A 24,968-nucleotide genomic window follows, 5' to 3' on the forward strand; every position below is an offset into this window, starting at 1 on the left:
TAACAAAGTGATGGTGTGGTCTTTGGAAAGCTCAGTTCAGTTTCTCTAGCCACACTGAGGCCTGATTACTGCCACACCTGTGCACCACTGAGCGTGAGTGGATTTCAGCGTGGAGTGATTTTGCAAGTGAGCCACAGACTGTGTGAAGAGGAGTGTGGCCCTGGACTTTCCCTCGATTCCCCCGGAGGCCTGCGTTTGAGTCCAGCCTGTCCGGCTTTGACAGTAATAATGATTGTAGAAGCTACCGGAGCACAGAGGAGAAGAGCTGGTGAAGCCTGGAGACTGGGTGTTTGTCAAGGTGATCGAAGAAAAACATGGTCAGCAACCCAGGTAGGAGGTATGATATCGGGCACTGCTCTCCACACCTACTGCTGTAAAAATAGCTGAGCAAAATACCTGGTTACATCTAACTCACTGTAACACATAACGAATCCCACACCTACACAGGAGTAGCTGTAATGGATCATTGGATGTTTTAGACTGCCTCTGAAACTAATATTTCTTGGTGTAGCTTGTGCACCTGCTACGCCAACACTGGCCATATCACCATTTCGACTACCATCAGGTAATTGTCCAGCCAGCCTAGCATGTATGCTGCAGATGTTTAGAAGTCCTTCGCTGCCCCCAAGTGTAACCTGTATTTCTTTCTGCATTATTGCATACAGCAGGGCATGCAGGATGTTTGGAACGTGCTGTTGAACGTTTATCCCTAACAACACATGCACCTAATGGCACTGAACCAAGCATTAGAAGGGCTCACTGCCCTGAAATGAGTCCAACACTTTTCCATGTATGGTATCAGTCAGCATTTGCAGGAATGAACAGGATATTGAAATCCAGCTCAAAGTACCAATCCAGATGCCACTTTCTCTTGGAAGACCCTTCCCCTGATCTGTGATACACTCTTGTCAAGGAGATCTACAGATAATTCCTTTGACTTCAGTTTGGTTTGTGCTCTGACTTGCGCTGTTAACTTTGGGATTTTAAATAGACAGGCGTGTGCTTTTTCAAATCATGTCCAGTCAAGAGAATTTACCACAGATGGACTCCAATCAAATTGTAGAAACATCTGATAGATGATTACTGGAAACAGGATGTATCAAAGCTAGTTTTTTTTTAGTGTAATGTTAAAGGCTGTGAATACTGTAAATATTATATTTTTGTTTTCAATAAATTTACAAGAATTTTAAGCGAATTTCTTTTCACTTTGCAATTATGGAGCATTGTGTATTGAATTTCTGAGGTGAAAAACAAAATGAATCTATTTTGCAATAAGGCTGTAACATGAGAAAATGTGCAACAAGTGCAGTGCTGCAAATACTTTCCAGATGCAATGTATTTTTGTCACTAAATGACAGTGACAAAGTTTTCTCATGATAGTCTGTCCTGGTTTAGCAAAACTGTGCACCTAACCTTATCTGCCGGAAGGATGATGATGATATTACTAAGCGGTATGAGTGCCTTCTTCTCCTTGATACTGATATGCTTACTTATATATTATATATACTTATATGCTTGGGTCTTTGCATTGCTAAGACAGGCCAAAACTTTAATCCACAGTAACAGTCCGAATAGGGGAAGAAGCTGTTTGTGGAAGTGTGGGACCTGATTGACCTGTGCCGTCAGCCAGAGTGTAGCGGGTCAATCAGGTGGTAGGATGCAAGACAGGAGGCGCTGGCGATGGCCTGCAGGAGTGGCAGAGCGCAGCCAGTGATTTTTTGGATAGTGTTAATTACGCTCTGCACATTGCAGAAACAATTTGTGTAACAGCTTACATTCTTCGCGGAGTAATTACATGCGTATCACATGTTTGCTTAGGAAAATTACTTTTACTTTTTTTTTCAAGGAATTATCTCAAAACTGGTTTGCCATATGGATGGGTGGTTCATTCCTTAAACCATTACATTAATCATTTCATTTTTTAAAATTTAGTTTAATAATAACATTATCTTATAATTATAATTACATATGTCATAATTACAAATATTCTGATCTTGTAATTCTTATTTTTGTTAATATTTTTGAAATGAACCAGTAAGAGTTCTTCTTCACTTTGTATAGGCTACTTGCATAATTTGACACTGGAGGTATCTGGTTATCCTCAGCACGTTGTCAGCTATTCTGAGTCGTGTGGTACGATTTTATTTGCAACAGTAACTCATTTTAGATTATAAAACGTCTATTAATCACGCTTCTGTCGTGAATGCGATGCGCTTCCGTAAAATGCCAAATTGCGTTTAAAAACAATGCGCTTTACGTAAAGAGCGTAGGATAGAACATTTCCTGTGTGTGCTGCTGTAGTTCGTAATGGCGGAGCTTAAAGAGGCGGACGCTGCTCAGCTACACCAGGAGGACGTCGATAACAAATGTGGGTAAACTGGAGCACCTGCATGTTTGGTCGCTAAATTTGCAAACATACAATGCAGCATAAATCATACTACAGGCATTATTAATGCTACGCAGCCTATTTAACGGGAGTTTGAGTTTATAACTGCGGAACTAAACGAGGGCCTCACCATGGAGCTCCGCCATAGGACCTAATAGTCAACAACATCAACGACAAAAAGGGTGGCGTTAATACTACTCCGCTATTGCTTCCTGTTGCATGAGATAGAGCAGCTGTCCTAGAACAGCTGCTGATTTTGATGTAGTTTGAGTTGCATTTTCAGTTAACCTGGTCTCATCACGGAGCTGCACTACAGGACCGCAGAGCCGCTCACTTCATACCGCTTAAAACTGTTCATTTATTTAACCGGTGTTCCAGCTTAACTGGTTTTGGTTTTAATTGGTGATGTTTGTAAACATTTCAACTGTGGACCCAAATTCAGGGCCCTGTTCCAGGAAGCATGTCCAGCAAACCCTTAGTTTAAAAATAAAATATGAGTTGGGCAACTTTGTAATCGGCAACTCCTGGTTGCTCCAGAACAGCTGATCAGAGTAAGTTCAGTCAACTCTGAGTTCACCCTGAGTTAACCGCGTTTGATAAAAAATGCATCATTTTAATTTAATATCCATGCTCATCATTTAGCCAGCTTGAACTTTCATTAGATGAATTTGAATCCTAATTCTACGTTTGATTTTAGATCTAATGATTCAGCTGAAACCCGAAAGGTCAAAATGCAAGAGAGAGAAAGTGAAGATCAAATGCGGAGAGACTGATCAGACACAGTTTACTGATGGACCCATATAGCAAAGAGTCCAGATGCATTCACCCACAGTTTCGTTTGCCTTCAATAAAAACGGTTTCTGCTATAACTCCAGTAATGAGAAAGAATGCCATTATTTCTACTTTTTATAGGATAAAAATGCTTAAAGACAGAAAAACTTTGCTTTAATGTTGCCAGTGTAAGCATTCATCATTTGATCTAATATTAGCCTGATAGATGTTGGCTTCCTGACATTTTCTGTTTCACATTTAACAAAAAAATGCAGGGCAGCTTTATACGAATGAGTGCTAGGGCCATATTAAGAAAAAAATTACTTTCAGACTAAAGTTGTAATTCTATTTTGAGAAAAAAGTCAAAATAATATTTTGAGATAAAAGTCAAAATTCTATTTTTTTGGAAAACATCAAAAAGTGCAGATTACAGCTGCTTTACCCTCGACCTCAGAGGGTATCGCAACCGTGGCAGTTTGTCTTGAAACAACAAGAGTAATCTCCACATTTCGACTTTATCTCGTTTCAAGGAAAGGAAAAGTGGTTAGGAGAATTGCTAAGAACTTGGGTAAAGACAAGAGCCTTGTGTTGTCAATTGTAATGACCTTACACTATTGTCCTTAAAAATGTAATGCTGGATGTCACATTGTTAAGGAGAGATGGATTGAAACTACAATGGGCAGCAGAATGGACTACAAGATGCCGACACGTGTTCTCATATCATTGATTTATGGAAGTCATATAAGTGAGGTCAGCCTGTGGAAAAATATCCCTTTGTTCCAAAGGTTGAAATCATAAAGATAGAGGAACTTTTAGGGCCATATTTACAAATGTCTACACCGGCCGAAAGCTGCCTTTTAAACCTAAAAAGGCTTTAAAGAGTCTCAGTGTTAGTTTTGTGATTGAAAGTTGCAAACAGGAGGAGTTTGGTGGCTGAAATATGGATTTGTAAGAGTTTCACTTTCAGGAGGAGAATATTTAAACCAGTTAAGTTATCGGGCGAGTGAGTCATCTGCACTTCAAGTGGATGGTTCAAGTTGTTATTGCAGTGCCAAAACATTGGCTCTGTCCTGAAGCTCTTCGCTCAGTCCTCACACTGAGCCCCACAATAACACTGTTATAACACAAATTAAGTTTTACTATATAACTGCCTACAAGATGCCAAAGATCAGTAAACACAAAATGTTCTTACCCTCAATGAAAACAAGGCTGAAATAATTGTATTTCAAAATACTATGGATGAGTTAACTTTGCCCACTTCCTTTTTATTGTTCTTCTACTGTTAGAAATCTTTAATGTTTCTAAATATTTATTTTAAATTATACAAGCAGTTGACCACAATTATTGAGACTAGTTTTTGCCATTACATGAAATTACCAAAGCAAAATCCTGTCGTCCTCCAAAAGACATCGAAATACTTCTTCATGCCTTCATCACCTCTAGATTGCATTACTGCAGTTCTCTGTATTTGGGCCTCGACAACAGTCTCTACATAGTGGTTTGGATCCACCCATTTGTGGCTACAAGAAGTACAAGAAGACTTAATTGTGGACCACATGGCATTAAAATGGAAATGACTAAAATGATAAGCATGGCAGTGGATGGAACAACAACACTTGAAGGACAAACTGTATTAGCTACATTTATGCCTGGAAAAAGGATAACATTGGAGAAGGGTCTCAAGATTCACCACGGCCTAACCCAAGTGCCTGAGACGATTAGTGAGGGCCTCGCGTTGATCACTTGTTCCTTAAAAGTGTATCAGAACGGCAGATAAAGCCATATCAAGCACAAATTGGTAAAACTTAAAGAAACTCTGTTTGGAAACATGACGTGATGTTATTCTTCTTCTGAGCTTTTCTTCTTTTTTAAATGTTGTTTTTAAGTTAAGCTTTTCTTTCTCTTCAACGAAGTCTGTTAGTAATTTTTTAAAAAGTGGATTCTGCTGACATTTATCTGCTTATGCCTGACATACTTAACAGTTGTGTGTGTTAGAGAAAAATAAAAAAAAATGAGCTGTTTGTTTTTTCTTTAAGTGTATTCAAATTTAAGTGGTGAGTAAACTTCAGTGGCAACTCCTTAACTTTATTGTAATCAGGTTTTGTGAAACAATGTCAAATATTTTTTATTTTTATTGGAATAAAATCGAATTTCCATCATTTTCCTCTGACCTGTAGTGATTAATTTGGTATTAGTTGTCCAGTTTTGGAGATGTTGGTCATACAGGTAAATATAATACTACTACTACTACCGATGATGATAATAATAATAATACTAATAATAAAAATAAAAATAAAAACAAAAACTTTGAGCCATTGAACTCCATTAAAATAGTTAAGGAAGTATTTTTCTTTTTTCTCTCTTCATCTCTGAAGGTGGGGATGGAGGCGATGGACCATTTGTTGCTGAGGAGACACTGAAGAGTGAAACTGCCACAGATGCTGATGCCAAACCATCCATCACAACTGCTGGTAATTAAATACAACTCAATTTTTGTTAGGATTTGCATAACAGCTGCATTCCTATGCTCATCAGAATTGAATCAGGTAGCATTAATGACTAAGCTTTTACTGATCTTTGTGATAAAATAACAAGTGTTCTGTTTTTCTCCAAATAGAGAGACACCTCTCCATTCAAACTAAACTGGAGGGCCTTGAGATGCTGGTTGACCTCAGCGGTGGTAAATTCACTTCTTCAGTTTTTATTAGTCAGTGACAGACGGGCAGACTTAAAGACTTGTTGATTTGTTGTTGAACAATTACATATTAGAACAAAATTGATAGCCCCCCCTGTGAGATTTTCAACATAACATTTCTAAACTTACTAGTTTTCCTTAGAAACTTCCTTAGAAAGTTTTCCTTAGAATTAATTATTATTATAGTACACAGTAATTAATTTAAGAAAAAAACAACAACAAAAAACAAAAATGACCAAGCTCAGTATTATTAGGCCCTGAAAAAGTGACTCTTTTTTTATTTAGCCGTAGCACAAACAGCTACTGTGCAATGCTTTAACTGTGTAATGCTTAAAGCATGTAACATCTGAAGGTTTTCTTCCAATTTACACGTGGTATAAGAACTTCAGCAGCAGGTGTGAGCTGTCACATGAGAAAGCATCATCCCCAAAACAAAAGAAGTCAGTTTAGACTTGAGAAAAAGATTTGTTGATGCTCACAAAGCAGAAGGTGGATATACAAATTTATCACAGATATTCCAAGTGTCAAGAACTGCAGGGAAAAGTAATCAACAAATTCAAAGAGAGGCACACAGTAAAGAACAGGCAAGTGAAAAATAAAAAAATGAATAGTGAGAGATGTGTCTAAAGACTCCAGTAAAACTACCAAGACACTAGAGAATAACCTAGCCAAGCCGGGAACTATAGTGAGGAGACTCACAACAACGATGCACAGGAAGGGACTGTGAGGTTGCAGGTCGTGGAAAACTTTACTTCTGCAGAAGAGACGCCTTCAAGCCAGACTGAAGTATGTTAAGGAGAACCTAGAGGAAGATTATACATACAGATATGTCCTTTGGTCAGATGAGATGAAAGAGCTCTAGACTCTTTGATTATAGAGAATGCTGCTTAGGTTTGGGGAAAGAAGAGAGATGCGTAACATTTAAAGAATACTGTCGTCAAATAGAAACACTGTGGTGGGAGTATTATGAAATATTATCCTTTTAAAAAGTAGAGATTTTCATTGTCCTCATCTGTATGTTAGCTTATTGATTATGTAATCATTTAGCTAATACCAATCAATTAGCTAAACGACACAATAACAATCCCTCACCTTCAGTGTGTATTTGACAATCATTTCTTAAGGAATCCATTTCATACTTGTTAATCACTCTGTTTTTATAGTGCAGTGTGATACATTTTAGTGAACTTTAAAGGACAACGATAGACATTTAAACTGATATTTGACTGAAAATACAAACAGCTGTACAAATGTGCAACAATTCAGGTTAAGTTTAAAAAGGCAAAAACACTTCTATAGAGTGCACCTCAATGATCTCATGATCCCTTGTAAACAAGTACGTGGGGAAAGTGGGAAGGAAACATTCTCTTATAACAGGAAGAGACCTCTCGCAGAACCAGGCTCAGGCACATCCTGGTCAGAGGGTAAAATGAAAAAAATAAGAATATAGGGAGACCAATAGAGACGGGACAAAACACAAACTACATGAGAGATAATCACAACAGCGAATACTGTTACTTCTAGATCACGACCGATAGAGAATTTTTAAGGCTGATACTGATATTTGGTCATTTAAAAATCCAATATTGTGATGCGTTGGCTGTGTTTCTTTTTCTTTCAGGCACATGATACACAAACACATTTCCCTAACATTAGTTATGTGGAGCTATTTATTTACTCATTTACGCTTTGATCAATTCTGCTGGTGCCAGCTCATCGCGTGTTGCCAACTGGGAATATACAGAGTGCCATTTCCTGGGAAAACTGTGCAACACATGGTTGAAGGGTGTTTCTTCTTTACTTTTAAAATGTTCATTTATTGGCCATATTAAATATTGATACGGATAGGCTGGCAAATAGTATTGGTTTGAGGTTAAATTAAAGCACATTGATAGTAAATGCACAAGGTTAAAATTAGTATATTTTTAAGAGGTTAGTTGACAATGAATCAGTAATTATTGATACTCTAATAATTACTTCAGTAATTGTTTGATCCAATCCTGTCAAATATGATCAGATGTGTCAGATTTTACATGATTGAAAATATTTCACAGTTTCAGACATTGTATCAGGATGCTAGCTTTTACCATTCAGACATTTATGGACAAAGCAATTAATGATTAAGTCCTGTATTTTATTTTATTCTTTACATTTGAAATACAGTTACGTGATAGGTCACACACCAACCAATGAATTTTAATCAATAAAGCAGTTAATTAGTGTTGTGCTGATTTTTGCCTTTTTCGCTCAACAGCTGGGCGGAAATCGTGTCCTCTGTGTCCTGAGGAGAAATTTAAGGCCTGTTACAGCCACAAACTCCGCCGACACCTGCAGAACCTCCACTGGAAAGTGTATGCAGAGTTTGAAGGTAGGAACAATAAAAATCGACACACATACAACAATAACCAGCAGCCATCTGGTTTCACCTAAAATCTGCAGCAGCAAGGAGTTGTTTCTTGTGTGTGACTGATGCTGGATCATATTTTGTGTTTAAATTTGTCCTGGATAAGGGTGTGGTCACAACTGTTTGTACTCCAGGGATCTTCTTCTATATCAAAATGTGAAAACTGTTTCTTTGAACAGGCTACAGGATGTGCATCTGCCACCTGCCCTGCAGAAACGTTAAGCCCAGCCTCAGCGGAGATCATGTGAGACACAAAACACATACACACATCATTTAGGTTTTTGTAAACAATAAAATGCTAATAAGATAAACATGAAAAACAGGTAACAATTAACAAGTTTTAAGACTTCCAGAGTGTGCAGGGCTAAAGTGCTGTAAATAAATGGATCTTTAACATTACAGTGTGTAAGGGTAGATTGCACACTGCAGTCTGCCTCTGTGCTGTCTGTCAGCAAAGCTTTGTCCAGCCATTGGTAGGATTTTGCTCTATGAGACACGTTTTCTATCTGCTGGTGATGCATGCCATGCAGACTCTCTCATGATGGTTCCCGTTCTTGCTGCTCTTTCTGCTGCCTGAGGTACTCATTAAGCACATGAGCAACTGTGGGCATCTTCTTGTTGTACTTACAGATTTTTGTTGTTTCATCTTCAATAGTGGTTCTGATGCTCACTAGTCCTCGGCCTCCTTCCTTATGCTTAATGTATTTAGTTCAATGAAATTTTATTCATACAGTAGTTGTTGAAAACCCCAACAATCAAATGACCACCAAACTCTTGGTGACAGTGGGAAGGAAAAACTCACTTTTAACAGGAAGAAACCTCCAGCAGACCTAGGCTCAGGGAGGGGCCTCCATCTGCTGCTACCGGTTGGAGCTAATGGGAGGGGGACAGGACAAAAGACACTCTGTGGAAGAGAGCCAGAGATGAATAATAATTAAATGCAGAGTGGTGTATAACCACACAGTGAGCAAAAAAGGTGAGTGAAAGAAGAAATACTCATCGTGGGAATCCCCCAGCAGCCTTCACCTGTTGCAGCACAGCTGAGGGATGATCACCTGATCCAGCCCTAACTATATGCTTTATCAAAAAGGAAAGTTTGAAGCCTAATCGTAAAAGTAGAGAGGATGTCTGGCTTCCGAATCCAAACTAGGAGCTGAGAGCAAAGTGCTCTATTGGGATGATATGATACTATAAGGTCATTAAGATAAGATGGGGCCTGATTATTAAAGACCTTGTATGTGAGGAGCAGGATTTTAAATTAGTTTTTGGATTTAACAGGGAGCCAACAAAGAGAAACTAATACCTCGGTGTTCCCCGGATAAGCTCGAGGAGATAACTATGGATAGGAAGGTCTCGGCATGCTTGCTTAGGCTGCTGCCAATGCAACCCGGCCATGGATAGGCGGATAAGCGGAAGGAAATGGATGGATAGATTGGCAGATATTTAAATAATCAGTTATGTATTTAATAATTATTTATGTATTTTATTTTTGTACGTTTGCCCTCCATGACTGAGAGGAACTGCAAAACAAGCAAATACTCATTATTTCAAAGTTATTATGTGACAGCTGTTGTTTGTCACATTTGTACTCCTACTTTCGAGGTCAAACAGTAATTTGGGGTTATGTATGTGACAATACAGGATATTACAGCAACATTAAATTCATATTATCAGCATATTTCATAAACCGTTTTCTTGTGAGAGAATGATCTGGGGTTATATTTTATCACTTTGTTGTTTGAATTCTTTCCCTGTAGGCATCTGGGAGACATGTCGCTCACTACCACTGCGTAGTGTGCTCTGTTACCATTGCCAGGAAGACGGACATGATTAGCCACTTGAAACGCCACGTAAACAAAGGCGAGACTGAGGCTAGCTACTCCGGGACCTCAGATGTCTTGTTTGAAGAGCCAAGTAAGAAACACTGAGCTAAGCTGACGTTTACAGTTGCAGTATTGATAAAAATCATAAAAATCCCCTCAGAGGTGAAGTGAAGTTAACATGAGTGACTCCAGAGGGGGCCAAATGACTTTCAGAGCATCTTCCAAATGACAGGTGTTTTATGTCAGATCTGGACTCAGGGCCGCTGGACCCAGAGCTGTCATGTTTACGTTTTCATTATGTGGAAGTGTACGTGCTTGTGCATCATTTACTCAGGGAAGAGAACAAAGCAGAATGCACTTTGGGAAGACGGTGATCTGGCAGAGGCAGCCCCTGCATCTTAAGCATGCTCTCTGGTGACTGTGGCCTCTCTCAGCAAAATCATGTCTCCTGACATATCATAAAAAAATGCTTCAGTAAAGATCTCAGCAACATGAAGATTTTGTCTTGGCCTTGAGATTTCCAAGATCTCCATCCAATAAACATCTGAGGGGAGGTGTTGGAAAAACAAATAGGTGTTTGTAGTAGTTTGAGTGAAATGGACACAATTTTAACATTTTAGAAACAAACAGAGATGGACCAGGAGTACCATTCAAAAATAAACACAACTAATGTCTCAGATTATGTTTGTTTGTGACTTTTGACACAAATAGAATTCTATATTGATGCAATCATCTCGATGCTGCAGAGAGCTTACTTCAGTCTAGATAGTAAGAGTTTCATCTTTGATTTCTCCAGTGCAATCTCGCTGCCACTCCAAGAAATAAAAGAAAATCTCCGTAAACATGTCCACCGTCTCATTGATTGCTGACTACTTGGGCATTACTCTTTGAACACAGACTTTCTCCACAGCTGTGGTTGTGAGAAACTCGCAGTGTGAATAAGCTCAGAGAAGCAGCGATTGCTGCTGATGTTGATGTGGTAGAGGAATATGAGTTCCTAGGTATCCACACTTTGAACATTGCTGGAGATTTTCTATCAGTCAGTTGTGGTGAGCACAGTGTACTTTGCTGTGGTCTGCTGGGGAAGCAGCATCACAGCTGCCAAATGAATAAACTGTTTAAGACAGCTGGGCCTATGATTGGCTACAAAACTGGACAAACTGTGGTGGGGACTGTGATGGACCGAGTTGGAAAAAAAAAACAAGGGGGAGTCACAGGAATTATTAGAAAAATAGGGTTTTCATTTATTTAACCCCCCAAAATTATTTTTACATCATAAAAGTCATAAATGTTGAGCTCATAAAAAAGGTCAAAGAAACGAAACTGAACTCAGGCAAAGAACTGCAAACTTAACAAACCAAATGACTGCCCAAACAGACATAGCTGACCTAAACATCAAATGACACAAGGGTTTATATAATGGCTGATCAGACCACTATGACACACGAGGGGTAACTAAACAAAACACAATCGTAAACAACAAACAATGCAGTACAGTCCAGTTTCACTAAACTAGTGAACCCTAAACTCAAATATTTAATTAAGTACAAATACTTTGTTTTTAATTAAAGAAAACACACACTCTCCCCCTTCAGCAGGAAGTGGTGGTGCGGTCCAATTATCTCTCTTTGTATTTAATTTCAAATGCTGGCCACCAGCTTTTGTCTGGCAACTCCCCGGGATCATAGCAAGTAAGAAGTAAAGAAACAAAAGGGTAGTCAAAAATCAAAGTAATGAACTGGTATGAATACATAAGTAAACTAAATGTGCGTGCTTACAAATAGAACTAATGTATCCAAACCAATCAATAAACTTATTGGAAACTGAAGTGTCTTATTGTGTTCAAATAAAGAAATGAAAATACACAAGAGTTACTGACTTTAGAGTGTGGCCTTGGGTTTGGCCATCACAGGGACCATTGGACCACCTTTCAGTTCTTAAAAATGGCTTAGAAAGTTATTTATTGAGTCAGTTTTCCAAATTGTTTTTGAATGTAAATTGTCTGTTATTTATTTTAGCTTTGTCTGCAGCTTAATTTCAGGGTTTTAAATGCAACACAGCTGTTAAAGGTCCTCTGTTTTTGTTTTCAATCTGCACCAAAAATGCAAATACAGAAGGTATTAGTAATAAAAAACTGATCTCTCCGTATGCTTTATTGTGCAAACAGGCCCATCAGGTCAAGCCTACGAAATCATGAAAGAACTCGGAACAAATGTTCAGCTCCTCCCAAACCACACCACTCCGCAGAAGAGTGACACTTACTTCAATCGCAAGATGAAGACCAACAGGTGGAGATGAGCTCTTGTTAAAATATGTCCAGTATGTCTCTGATGTGGATAAATTAAAGTGGAATTTGTGGGGATTTGTTTCAGGCAGCTGGTGTTTTGTTCGCTGGCTGTTCTGGCCGAGGAGAGAAACCCTGTTGAGTGTCTGGATGCTTTTGGAGCCACAGGTGAGTATGAAATTTACACAACTCCACGGAAGAGTTTCATTTTAGTCAGGAGTTCAAACCAAAACCTTCAAAAAACAGAAGTATCAGCATAATCTTGTTTATTTTTCCTACAAAAATTATATTCATTAAGTTTAGTTTAGTTGGAATCAGTTATTAAGAGGCTGGAAGGCTGAATGTTCTTTGCAGTGACGCATTTTCTGAGAACAGAAAGAAAATTTACATCATGTCTCCGCAGTATTAGCTAATCAGCAATAAAATTCCACAACATTTCTTCTTCGCCACCTTTCAGGCATCATGGGCCTCCAGTGGGCAAAGCATCTCCTTAATGCCGTGAGAGTTACTATAACAGATATCAGTGAGACATGTGTCAAAATGATCAAAGAGAACTGCAAGCTAAACAACATCCGAGTGGACGGAGGCATGCGAGTTCCCCGGGGGTCTGATGGGGCCAGCGGTGAGGTCGAAGGAGTGCCCATTGCTACTGCTGAGGTCGCCAAGATGGATGCCAATGTCATCATGCACCTGCGACCTTTTGACTACATGTAAGTGTGCAGGGTATCTTTCACATGGCAAGTTAGTAACACTGAGTGATAAAAGATCTTAGTGCTGTGAGTCTCCTGGTGTAATAAATGAAGGACTGTTGATCAGCAGTCTCTCACTTGAACTTTTAGGGTTTAATCAATTAGGTCAATCCAGGAGAAGGAAGTAATAATGCAATAGATTTGAATCATGCTGCTTGGTCATTATTTATATTGGTTCTATTGTGGATAAAGTAAAACCCAAGAAACAGCTCCCTTTTATATAAATCTCCCTAATAAACTCCATTACAAAGAAACCACATCTGGATCATTTTTAGGTGTAGTTGATTGATTTTTGTTTAAAAATAAAAAAAAATAAAAAAATACTCTGAAGTGTTTATAGGCTCAATCCCTAGTTTCAAGTTTCATATAACATGACATTTATTTTGGTCCAGTTATTCAAAATGCGATCGTTTAGGGTGAGTCTAACTTGTGATGAACAACTACATAAGTTTTAAGTGTCTCTTAGTTTCTTAGTTGAGTTAGAAACATTCATTTCTCATCTTGTCCAGTTTCAAAACAACAGGTTCCCTTTCAAAGTGGTTATGACCCTATTTTAATATAATCTTTGATTATAGCTTCATCTTTGTAGAGATTTCATGTTATGAATCTAAATACAGTCTATGTTATGGGTTTATGGGAGGTCCAAATTCTGTCAAAATGTAATAAAAAACATTTCTACTACTTTCTATTTGATGAATGTTTCAGTCACCTAGATCCTTTTGGTACGGCAGTGAACTACTTGGATGCTGCCTTCAGAAACGTCCGAAACCTGGGCATCATCTCTGTGACATCCACAGACACGGGATCCCTTTATGCCAAGTCACCCAATGTCACCCTGCGTCACTATGGCTGCCACATTGTACGTACCGAATACTACAGAGAGTTGGCAGCACGAATGGTCGTGGCGACTGTAGCCAGGTAGGCTGTTTTTATTTTAATGTGGGATGTGATACAGAATGAAATCAGCTTTTTATACTGATTAACTTCCATCTGCTGCAGAGCGGCAGCACGCTGCAACAAGGGCATTGAGGTGCTGCTAGCGGTGGCATTAGAGCATTTTGTGCTGGTGGTCGTGAGAGTCCTCAGAGGTCCTGTGCAAGCTGATGAGTCAGCCAAGAAGTTACGAAAACTGATGCACTGCCAGTGGTGTGAGGAGAGAGTGTTCCTCAAACTGGGAAACATGGTGGATGGTGAGTGGCTGAAAATCATATACTGAAGAAGATTCTTTACAAGCTTTTAAATGATGAAGCATTAAAGCAATTAAAGAATCTGTCACATATTTGGTGAGCTGTAGCAAATAATTTTAATTTAATAAGATGCTGAAGTTACCTCATCATCGTGTTCTAATGCCTGTTTGTTTCAGACACACTACCCTGCAACTGTCATGGAAGTCTGCCTGGAAAAACAGCAGTGCAGCTGGGACCGCTATGGTAAACTGCACATAGCAACACCAGTCTCACAAACTACTGCGTTCTCATGTAGCTGTAATGGTTTGGTGTTAACATCTATCCATCCATTCTCTTCCACATTTTTTGTGGCAATTAAATTACCTAATGGCCACTGGAAAGATGCTTTACCAAAATACTGATACTTTAAACCATTTTTTGTTATTAAACTCTGCATCTAACACCCACAAAAACTGGGTGCATAATTTAATGATAAAAACAAGCTTGTAAAAAGTCCAGAAAGAGATAAAATCATGATATTACCACAAGAACAAACAAACAAGAACAGTTTTAAAACTGTGTGGCTTCTCCTGGCCCTAGTTCTCTATTCCACTAATGCCTTCCTTAATTAAACTAAATAACCCATCTAAAGTCTAAATATGCAACGTATTCCCTGAAAAAGATATCATCTGGATGGGAGCATATGCTACTCGAAAACCTTCCACGTCTTTTCAGATGTGCAAGCTGCCAATTCCACGAACACAACAACCCTGTACCATCTGAGACGCAGGCTTGTGAGCAGTGCTTGGTAACGAGCCAGATCGTCCCTCTCTTCTTTAGTTTGAAGGATGCTTTGTTTACATTTTACATTCCTTATATTTAAAACTTTGTTAGTCTGTCCAATTACGTTTAAGCCTCTGAAACTGGGGGGCTGTTTATGAAAAATCGCCGAATCACAACAACAACTCCCTCAAAGTGTTTATATTGTAACGTAGATCCTACAATAATACATACAGATGGTAATGCAAAATGTAAGTGCTACAAAGTTAATACTTTTGTTAAATACTTTCATTTAAAATCCTATGAAGTTGTGTACACAAGCAAAGAGTTCAAGTGTCATTGTCCAAATACTTACCCAAGCTGTTTGTGTATGTGTGCATGTGCAGGTCTGGTCCTCTATTTAACACAGGCTTTCTGAGAAGGATGCTTTCTGCAGCTGTGAAGCACAGCATGGATGATATCCAGCCGCTTGTCAAAACCCTGATCTATGAGTCTGAGTGCACCACCCTCAAGTCTTTAGTCCACGGACCGTCTGCTCTCACCAACCAAGGTACCAGTCTATCATCTGTAACATGGGTCTGATGTTGACATGGTCGAATCTTGAAAGGATCTTCTGTTCTTCTGCAGTGGAGTGCGGCGTTGTTATTAAGACCTTAAACACTGGAGAGGAGTCGGGTGCTGCTGATCAGTCTGGTGAGTCAAAGTTTTCTAAGCCTCCATTATTCACTCAGGCCTCCTACTTTGTGCACGCACATGGACAACTGAGTGAAAACCTGCAGCAGACAAGGGAAAGGAGGAAAGACTGTGTACACAGACGGCCATACTCGAAGCATGCATGTGTCCTCTAGAGGGCAGTGCAAGCCTTTTCTGCATTAAAGCGATTCCTGATGAATAAATGAACTACTTGGTCTTAATTTTGACACTTTTTACAGGCATAGTCTTCCGTTACCAATATAGTTTTTGTCCTAAAAATTGCGTTTAATGCATTATTTTAGACATATTCAGTATTCAGTATAACATATATGACGTTACATGAAAAAGATTTTTGACTTCTTCATTTCCAGTTTTCTGTTGAGGTATAATTTTGAATTTTCCTGTAGGAAAGAGGAAGATTGCAGATGAATCTGGGAACTTTGTGAAAAAGCTCAAGTCTGATGCTGCTCTGGATCACCCACCATTCTACTACAGCATCCATCGCCACAGCATTCGTGGCATGAATATGCCCAAGTGAGTGACTTTTACTAAACTCTCTCAGAAATAAAGTATTTTCACATTTTGGTGACTTTGCAACAAATAGGAAACTAATGACCAAAGTACAAAAACAGGCCAAACACTAGTCAGGATCTAGTGTACCTCGCTGTAAATACTCTGTTCTGTGCACAGGTTGAACAAGTTCCTTCAGTACCTGACAGAAGCTGGCTTCAGAGTGAGTCGGACTCACTTTGATCCAACGGGGGTTCGAACCGACGCCACGCTGCTGCAGTTTAAATCTGTCCTCACCAAGTACAGCGTTCCTACGTGCACCAACGCCAGCGCCACTCAGACCAGCGTGAGCGTGGAGAAAACAGTGTGAGCAAAGAAAAGGCTTCACTTCTCCACACCTGAAGTAAAACTTTATTTCTTTGCTTCTTTACGCCTGAACTAACTTCTCAGTCAGTTTCAGTCAAAACATGTGGTTTTTCTGAATAAACTTTAATCAAACATAAACCAAGGAAAGATATTTTCTATTTGTACACAAATTCAAGTGTTACACATGGCTCATTTTATCTCTATTTATTTCTCCTGAAAATCTCTTTATTACCTTTTTGTTTCCTTTGTTTTATAAAAGCATAAAAATCTTGTCTCTTGCTGTCTTAGTAATTCTTTATTGGGCTCTAATTTCATTCTTCAAACTGTTCTGGTTGTTTTGAAACATCCAGTGTGGAACAGGCACGTTACCCAAAATGTACAATGAAGAGTCAGAGTAAATACTAAGCAGTGACATATGCAGAGAGACACCTAAGAACTACTATATTTAAAATGTAACCTGCAATAGGCATGAGATATACAAAAGCAGACATGTAATTAGATATTTGTGTGGTCTGTAGCTCAGGAGGTAGACCCAGGTCACATACTAATCAGAAGGTTGGTGGTTTGATGCCCGCCTGCTCAAGTCTGCCCGCCAAATATTCTTGGGCAATATACTAACCCAGGTAGTGTGTGTAAGTGTGAATGTTAGAAAGAAAACACTTCCATAGAAAGAGCACAGGAAAAAAGTGCTTGTGTGAATGAGGCACGTTGTACAAAGTGCTTTGAGTGCTCAGAGTAGAAAGGTGCTGAATAAGAACCAGCCCATTTACCATTTAACAATAGAACAGTGACACTGAAAATATTATCAGCCAAAAAAGTGATAAAAACAAGAGTGCATTCAGGGAATAGAAACACATTAAAAGATTCTGTTTGTCAAATCTGTTGCTTTGTTGATAAGTTGGTTTTCGTTGGCTCTTTCCACTGGACATGCTAATATTGGGCTTGTCTGTTAGTCACCAGCAAAACAGTAACCGCAAACTCAAGGAGGAATTGAACTGCAATTCCTCCCATGCCTGGCTCCAAAAGTAACTCAGTCACTGCAGATTTCTGTGTTTAAATGTCCAACTTCTCAACATAAAATCAGGTTTACAGTGTCGTAGAGAAATGGGTTTCGGTCTCTGTGGGTAGTTTCTTCCTAGCTACTGTGTGTGAAAAGCATCTTGGATGAGAGGTCAGATGTCAAGTCCAGTTGCCTGCTTTTCAATCACTTGAGACTAGCATTGCTTATATGAGTGATTTATTTGTTTCTTTGATCAACCAAGAGGTTTGTGGTTCCACACAAGCTCATTAAATTCAATTTTATTTATACAGCGCCAAATCACAACAACAGTCACCTCAAGGCACTTTATATTAAAAGGTAGACCCTACAATCATATGACCCCCATGAGCAAGCACTTTGGCGACAGTGGGACGGAAAAACTCCCTTTTAACAGGAAGAAACCTGCAGAACCAGGCTCAGGGAGGGGCGGGGCCATCTGCTGAGACCGGTTGGGGTGAGAGAAGGAAGACAGGATAAAAGACACGCTGTGGAAGAGAGCCTGAGATTAATAACACATGCAATAGCTGAAATAACACAAATAGAAATCATTAAAAAAACAAATAAAAAACTAAAAAAAAAAGATTTTATGTAGCTGTTCTTGCAAAAGCAAAATGTGTTCGGCACCACAATGCATTCAGATCACAAATGTGTTTGCACAAGCTGCCGGACAGCACAGTATATATTTTAAAAAAATGTTTCTGCTTCAGTTTGGGTTGGTAAAATTCTAGTATTTTTATAAATCTATCATATGAATGCCCCTTTCTAAGTTTGATGTTTGAGGTAAATTTTGCACTCTACCCTCTTGTCTCCTTGTCTAGATAGAGCACTCCTAAATCCAAAGGGTCAGTTACATTACTATTATTTTATTCTAATTGTCGTTTGATGAACCGAATTGAATAGAGCTTTTTACAGCTGTGATTCAACAAGTCACGGTGGATGATTAGGGAGACCACAAGCGCTATTGGGGCTGGCCCAAGTGGCGGAGCGTCACTGAATGACACACTGGGAGGAGGAGGAGGAGGAGAGCAGCCCTGCAAACTGATGTGACGGTGTGAGTACCTGAGTGCAGATCACTACCTGTGGATCGTCTCCTGTCAGAAGCATCATGGGGGGTTCCGCGTCCAGCCTGTTGGATGAAAACAAATCCAAGTACATTAAAGGTAAAAAAAATTAAATAACCGAGAAACTTTGAGGTTGAAATTTTGGTATGCGTTTGGTGAGCGACGCGACGAGGGCGCAACGCACTCCTCAGCGCGTTTCATTGAACACCGATGAAGAGAGTGGGCTGTTTCTGTCGGGTTTAGAGCGACGTTTCACATCACTGTGTTTGAAGCTGTTAGTTTGCGCATAAATACAATAAGCGCGATTTTAATTTGAATCGCAGTGTCAGTCTGAGCTTTCTTTACGTGAAAATGTGAGTCAGGTTAGAGTGGGAAACAGATCCCGTCGATTTTACTCCAGAGAGCCGAGTATCTGCCAGGCTACTCACAAAGCTGTCCGTCTGGTTATGTCTGGTTATCTCCAAATAAGCTCTTTGGGGGGGGGGGCACTTTACATCTGTTTCTTATCGCAAAAACATTAGTTCATGCATTTATTACTTCTGCCTGCTTAGTCTGGGGGGCTCATGCGGGTCACTCCAGTATTTCCAGTACTGCTAGGGAAAAAGGAAAATCAGAGAGATCGATCTTTCTTTCCTTTTCTCTCTTTCTTTTGGGCGTGTCCAGGGGTGTGGACTAATGTTACCTGTCTTTTATTGTGTGTATGAGTGTACAGCAGACAGGTGCACATGTGGTGATGTTAGTGTTCCAGGATTCACCGCAGCTGTGCTTCCCGTGTGTTGCATAAATAGTGAAATCTAATTTGAAGGCAATCCTTCATGCAGCATTTTCCCTCATGCTTTCTTCATCATACAGGCTGCTGTGAGGAGTTTTTTATTAAAGCGAATCTGAGCTTCATAATTCAAGTTTTTTAACCATGAATCTGGTTTATTTTAGCCTCATTTGTTTCTAATTTCAGAGGGACTGGTACTTATAGTGCTTTTCAAAGCCAACTGAGCAATTTTAGAGTGCTTTTTAGAATAGCTTTGTTCGCTTAGTCACACACACATTCATACAGCACTTTATTCCATGAGTAAGTGCCTTGTCTCACACACACTTAAATGAATGCACTCAGGGCAAGTTGGACTTTATTGCCCACTTCAACATGCAATGTGGGGAGTCGGCGATTAAATCAGCCCCGCTCTATTTCCTGATTAACAGGCAGACCAGAAGGCACCAAGCTGTGACAAAATTTGGACTGATTTTGGACCTGATACCAGTTTGCAGTACTCAGCTGTGAAATGGGTTCAGCTGGGGCAGTCTGTGTGCACAGACGTGTTTATTTTTGTTGCAGTTCTTAATACACAGTATCAGAGTGGAAATGCTCTGTATGTTAGGAAGCCAGTGTTCAGACCTTCATTTAATGACATCCCCTGGGAACTTTCTATCTTCTGGAGTTTATGCTTACGGTCTGTAAAAGCTGTTTGTACACTCAGTCTACAGACTCGGGGTGAAGCGCGTGCTTTCATGTTTGCCTTGTCAGATTTTCCTGGCTGCCACTTAGGGGAGGCTTAAAACAGTCAAAATCAGTGACACTCTAGATCTATTTCTCATGGCCAAAGCATTCTTGTCTGTCGTTATGTAGCAGTGAAATGTGTATACAGGGTGGAGCATGGCAATTTGGTGAGTAGTTTCCAAGGTTGGGTTAGATGAAGTGATCCTACTGCAGTACATAGTGTATGATTCATGAACTGACAAAGGTCCAGTTTCGATGGAGTTCCGTCCCTTGACACTCACTAGCAGTTTTTCTGACTGATGTAATTTGACCTTTCTGACTGTGTCTGAACATATTTCTAACTCTGACTATATCATTCACTAAAGCGATGTCTTCTTGTTGTTAAACTGTTAGCAGAGGGCTGTGTTGCTTGGTGCTGCATGTTAACACACTGGAGTTATAAAAAGGGGAGTAGAGAAGGAATACTCAGTCATTATAGGCCTCCCCCCCCCGCCACTCAAACCCCCCCCCCCGACCTTACATCTCACATACCCCAGAATCACCAGAATCACACAGGATAAAGGGGGCTTGAATGTTTGATTCGTGGTGTGTTGTCATTCAGTTCCGGTTTGGTAACATTATTCTCCAGGTTATTAAGCTTTAATTTTTACAGTGACCTTAACAATATCAAATGTTTAACAATAAATTAATTCAGTTTTATGATGTTTATTTTAATTTTTTTTTTTTAGTGGGGGGGGCAGGCAGGCAGGCAGGCAATCTTTCGTGATTTTTTTTGTAGTGTTAATTGCATTCAGTTGATCAGCTGTGGATGAATCTGTTTTTGAAGAAAAGTCGTGCCACGTTCCAAACTCTTGCAGCCTGTTATTTTTAAAGATATGCTGCTTTTCTTAGTCTTGTGTTTACAAAATTGATTCTCTTTGAATTTGGCGTGTTTTCTGACAGTTGACCAAGATACAACCTCTAAAGCTGAAAAAACAAGCAAATGCAGAAGTGGCAAAAATTATAGGTCATCTAGCCCCTGCATTGATTCACAGGTGTCCCAGGAGTCTGCTAGGCTTCATCCAATACTTTGAGCCATTATACTATGAGGCAGAGACAAATCTCTTGAAAAATCCTGAATACAAATGTATAGGAAAATTCCATTACATCAAATATCTCGCCTACTTACGTTCATGTACAAGGATAGTCTGCAGCTCTCTGATGCAGTCACATTGGTGCCTAACTTTGTGCATAGTAATTGTAGCCAGCATGGAAGAAAAATCTCTCCAGACCTCATTTTGGGGAAAAATCACTGAACTTAAGCTTTTATTTAATTAGTGGCCTACTAAAAACTGAAAACTGCATCTACTAGGAGTCTGAGGGATAGTTTTGTGGACTTCAAAACACACTGCAAGCACTAATATTTCCAAGCATTACAGTGCTTAGATGTAAATTTACCTGTAATTTTCTCTATAGTAAAAGATTTCAGGGTTAACAGTGTCATAAATGGTAAATGGCCTGCATTTGTATAGCGCTTTACACTACATTCAGTCATTCACCCATTCACACACACATTCACACACTGGCAACGGCAAGCTACATTGTAGCCACAGCTGCCCTGGGGCGCACTGACAGAGGCGAGGCTGCCGGACACTGGCGCCACCGGGCCTTCTGACCACCACCAGTAGGCAAACATGGGGTTAGTATCTTGCCCAAGGATATTTGGCATGCAGCCTGGGATCAAACCACCGACCTTCTGATTAGTGGCTGACCTGCTCTGCCACCTGAGCTACAGCCATATGCTTCACTTGAGCTTAGGGCAGGGGGTCTGCAAGAAACTTTGAGCATCAGAACCTTTGCTTCCTGCATTCTGATTGCTGGCATTGCTTTCAAAAAATGATCAACTTTTCACATCTAACATTACTGCTGCTGTGTCAGGAGACATGCAGGCATATTTATGTGACAGTTCTGTCTGATATCAGGCTGCTTTTGTGTCTTTTCATTGTGACAGTTATCAGCTTTTTCACTTGTTCATGCTGATTGATAAGTTCAACTATATTTATAATCTTTGCACTTTAACAGATGAGATATATTTCAGTTAAATATCTGCTTATTTTCACGGCTCTCTGCACATTCTGACACATAAACTATATGGACAAAAGTAGTGGGCTGCACCTGTTAATCTTTGAATTCAGGTGTTTTCAGACCCATTGCCACAAATGTATACAATCGAGCACCTAGACATGCAGTCTGCCTAGCATTTCTGAAAGAGTGGATCATGCTAAAGAGCTCACTAAATTAGAGCACGGTACTGTAATACCCACCTAGACATTTCACGGTCCACTGTAAGTGGTATTACTGCCTAATGGAAGCAATTAGGAACCACAGCAACTCTTTCACGAAGACGCTGACCACGTAATGTTACAGAGCAGGACTGTCGAGTGCTGAGGCACATGCACCGGTAGGTTCATGGTGTGGGTTTTTATTGCCAAGCAGCTCCTGGAGGTGTAATGTGTAGGTGGCCCAATATTTTTGTCCATATACTGTAGCTGTGTATGTGTGTGTGTTGTTGTTCCTTCCTCAGCAACAAACCTAAACTTGAAAAACGTAGTCCTCGGTGATGATCAAACTGCCTGTATATGAACTACACCAGAGGACAGGCTGTGTTGCTGTGTCTGAGAGCACAATAGCTGGTGTGTCTGCATGTGTGTTTGAATGAACTCATAAATCTGAGAGAGAAAATGAGCCATTGTTAAAGAAAACAGACTCTTCCCTCTTAATTCCTAAGTAAACTTTAAAAGATTTTTTCATTTACTCACTCTCCCTCTTTTTAGTTGGTGATTATATGCATGTGGTCTAAATGTCAAAGATTTCCCTTTATCCTCCTAAATCTACTTCTTTTGGCTTGAACACGTGTTGGCTTGTGAAGGTTACAGACTAAGGTAACTGCAACATTTTGTATTCACTTGTAAGTAATGGTCAAGCAGTTTTCATCAGTTCCCCACCCTTATTTAGCAGGTTATTAAGATATGCTATGCATACTTTAATTTGTGTGTTCTGAAGTGTCGGTATTTGCTTAATCAGCAAAATATGTCATTTGGCCAAATGTTGGCGAATAATCATATATGTAACAAATAATTCGGGACTTTATATTAGCTGTAATAAAAGTTTATTGTGGCAGTTAAAGGGGCTTGCATTGCTGTAGTGTTGTGGAGAGTCTGTTTTTGCTGTAAGCCTGCCATCCTTCATGCTGTGTCACTCTGCCTCCAGCTGCCATTACACAATCCCTCAGATATTCAGAGAGCTGAGAGAAACTGTGGGACTTTTCCACCCTTTGGATCTGAATGCACTGCTCTATACAAAGAGAGGAAACTGCTGCTGCTCAGGCTCTCAGCTAGAAACCCACCTGTTGTTTACTCCGAACAACTGACCAACAACTAACTACTGTTTTCAAAGTTTGGATTGTTTCCACTAAATGACCTTGGAACACTATATACGATTTGACATTATATGCTGGTTGATACACAGCTCTCTGATCATCAAGTGAACAAAAACTAAAAGCACAAAGTCTAAGGAGCTTGGAAAGAAAAAAAGCATCTGGACTTCTTTAAGTTGCTTGAAAAGGTTTCACCTCATCCGAGAAGCTTCTTCAGTTCTAGAGTCAAATGGTGGAGAGTCCCAGATTTAAGCCCTGTGGGAATATCCCTCCAAGAGGGACAATAGACCCCCTATTGATCCTCTACCTAATCACACGAGCCAAGGTGTGAAAACGGGTGTAGGTCGAAGCATTCTTTGGGTTGTACTCTTTAGATTTCGAGGGTGGGACGTCTTTCACTGTAAAAACTGTCTCTTGGTTACTTACTCAACTTTTGTCATGAGTAATGATCCTCAACATGAATCCACCCTGCATCTACTGATGAAGATGTGTATAGAGTTTGCATTGGTGCTGCTTCTGCTCATTTAAATCTCAAATGAGCACTGCACATGAAAGATGGTGATGGCACAGGTGCAACCCATTGGTTCTGAACTGCACATTCTGACATCTCAACATTAGCATTGTGGCAGCTGCTGTGGTTTTGGAGCCTGAGGTCAACACAAGCTTGTGGGCAGATGGTTATCTGATAACACCAACAAGCTTTTTAAATGGCTTGCATTCATAAACTACTTGTTTATCCTTTCTGCAAGTTTATGTGTGATGCTTAATAATAGTAATAATAATAATAAACAGCGACAATGTATATTTAGATATTACTTTTCAATCAGGGAAGTTGAAGCACAGACAGAAGTTAGTATTTTGTAGATGAAGTTGCAAGGGAAGTCTGTTTAAGGCTGTTGTGAGTGTAAACATAAGGACTGTGGGCAAAAGAGCTGTCAAGACCTTTACTTTTTTACTTTACGTAATCAAGTCATGATGGCATGCAACTGTCAAACTGGCTCTACAGGTCATAAAACTTACTGAAATGCAATGAGTGGCAGCCATCTGTAGCAATTTCTCAGGTTCTATAAGCCTGATAGAGAGAACATCTTTAATGAGAGTGGCATTTCTTAGTGCAGTAAAACCTTTCAGCTATGGGTGGAATGGAGTAACATTGGCACTTGCAACTCTTTGTCATTATTAACTATTGCTGCCATGTTTAATTTTATTGGTAACTTCATTTGACAGCACTTGAACGACTACATTTCTCAAATAATTCTTAAACCATAGGGATTCCAAAGCTTCTCTGCTGCACATTAAAATATTATTAACGTGGTTCCCAAGGAGACTATTGT

General features: G+C 39.7%; 2 protein-coding genes across 4 annotated transcripts in view; both read left to right on the forward strand.

Annotated features, from left to right (window-relative positions):
• Positions 1 to 82: 82 nt before the first annotated feature.
• Positions 83 to 16,765, forward strand: trmt1l (tRNA methyltransferase 1-like). Of its 2 annotated transcripts, none has more exons than XM_039601319.1 (16): positions 83 to 337; positions 5,533 to 5,628; positions 5,775 to 5,837; positions 8,107 to 8,220; positions 8,436 to 8,500; positions 10,014 to 10,170; positions 12,247 to 12,367; positions 12,452 to 12,531; positions 12,821 to 13,073; positions 13,818 to 14,030; positions 14,112 to 14,302; positions 14,476 to 14,542; positions 15,445 to 15,608; positions 15,686 to 15,751; positions 16,159 to 16,285; positions 16,442 to 16,765. In XM_039601319.1, exons 1-16 carry the CDS (start codon positions 229 to 231, stop codon positions 16,629 to 16,631), a joined length of 2,076 nt encoding a protein of 691 aa, XP_039457253.1. In that variant the 5' UTR covers positions 83 to 228; the 3' UTR covers positions 16,632 to 16,765. The 2 variants fall into 2 exon arrangements, with proteins under 2 accessions (XP_039457253.1, XP_031596440.1); XM_031740580.2 differs by lacking the exon at positions 83 to 337 and adding an exon at positions 2,261 to 2,368.
• Positions 16,766 to 18,414: 1,649 nt separating this feature from the next.
• The window catches only part of niban1a (niban apoptosis regulator 1a), a 29,176-nt gene continuing 22,622 nt past the window's right edge, over positions 18,415 to 24,968 (forward strand). The window contains exons 1-2 of one of the 2 annotated variants that reach the window (XM_039601610.1): positions 18,415 to 18,508; positions 18,579 to 18,826. In XM_039601610.1, the coding sequence (XP_039457544.1) occupies positions 18,772 to 18,826 (55 nt within the window). In that variant the 5' untranslated portion in view covers positions 18,415 to 18,508; positions 18,579 to 18,771. Of the gene's footprint in view, positions 18,827 to 24,968 lie in introns of both variants that reach the window. The other variant, XM_031740521.2, reaches the window with a different exon arrangement.

The sequence above is a fragment of the Oreochromis aureus genome, linkage group 17 (genome assembly GCF_013358895.1).
Source record: "Oreochromis aureus strain Israel breed Guangdong linkage group 17, ZZ_aureus, whole genome shotgun sequence".
Classification (NCBI taxonomy): domain Eukaryota; kingdom Metazoa; phylum Chordata; class Actinopteri; order Cichliformes; family Cichlidae; genus Oreochromis; species Oreochromis aureus.

Excerpts from the sequence above, each read along its gene's own strand:
- trmt1l (XM_039601319.1), top strand. The coding sequence starts at position 229 with ATGATTGTAGAAGCTACCGGAGCACAGAGGAGAAGAGCTGGTGAAGCC. Across the intron at positions 338-5,532 it reads GTCAGCAACCCAGGTAGGAG|GTGGGGATGGAGGCGATGGA; the intron begins GTATGATATCGG and ends TCATCTCTGAAG. Across the intron at positions 8,221-8,435 it reads AGTGTATGCAGAGTTTGAAG|GCTACAGGATGTGCATCTGC; the intron begins GTAGGAACAATA and ends TTCTTTGAACAG.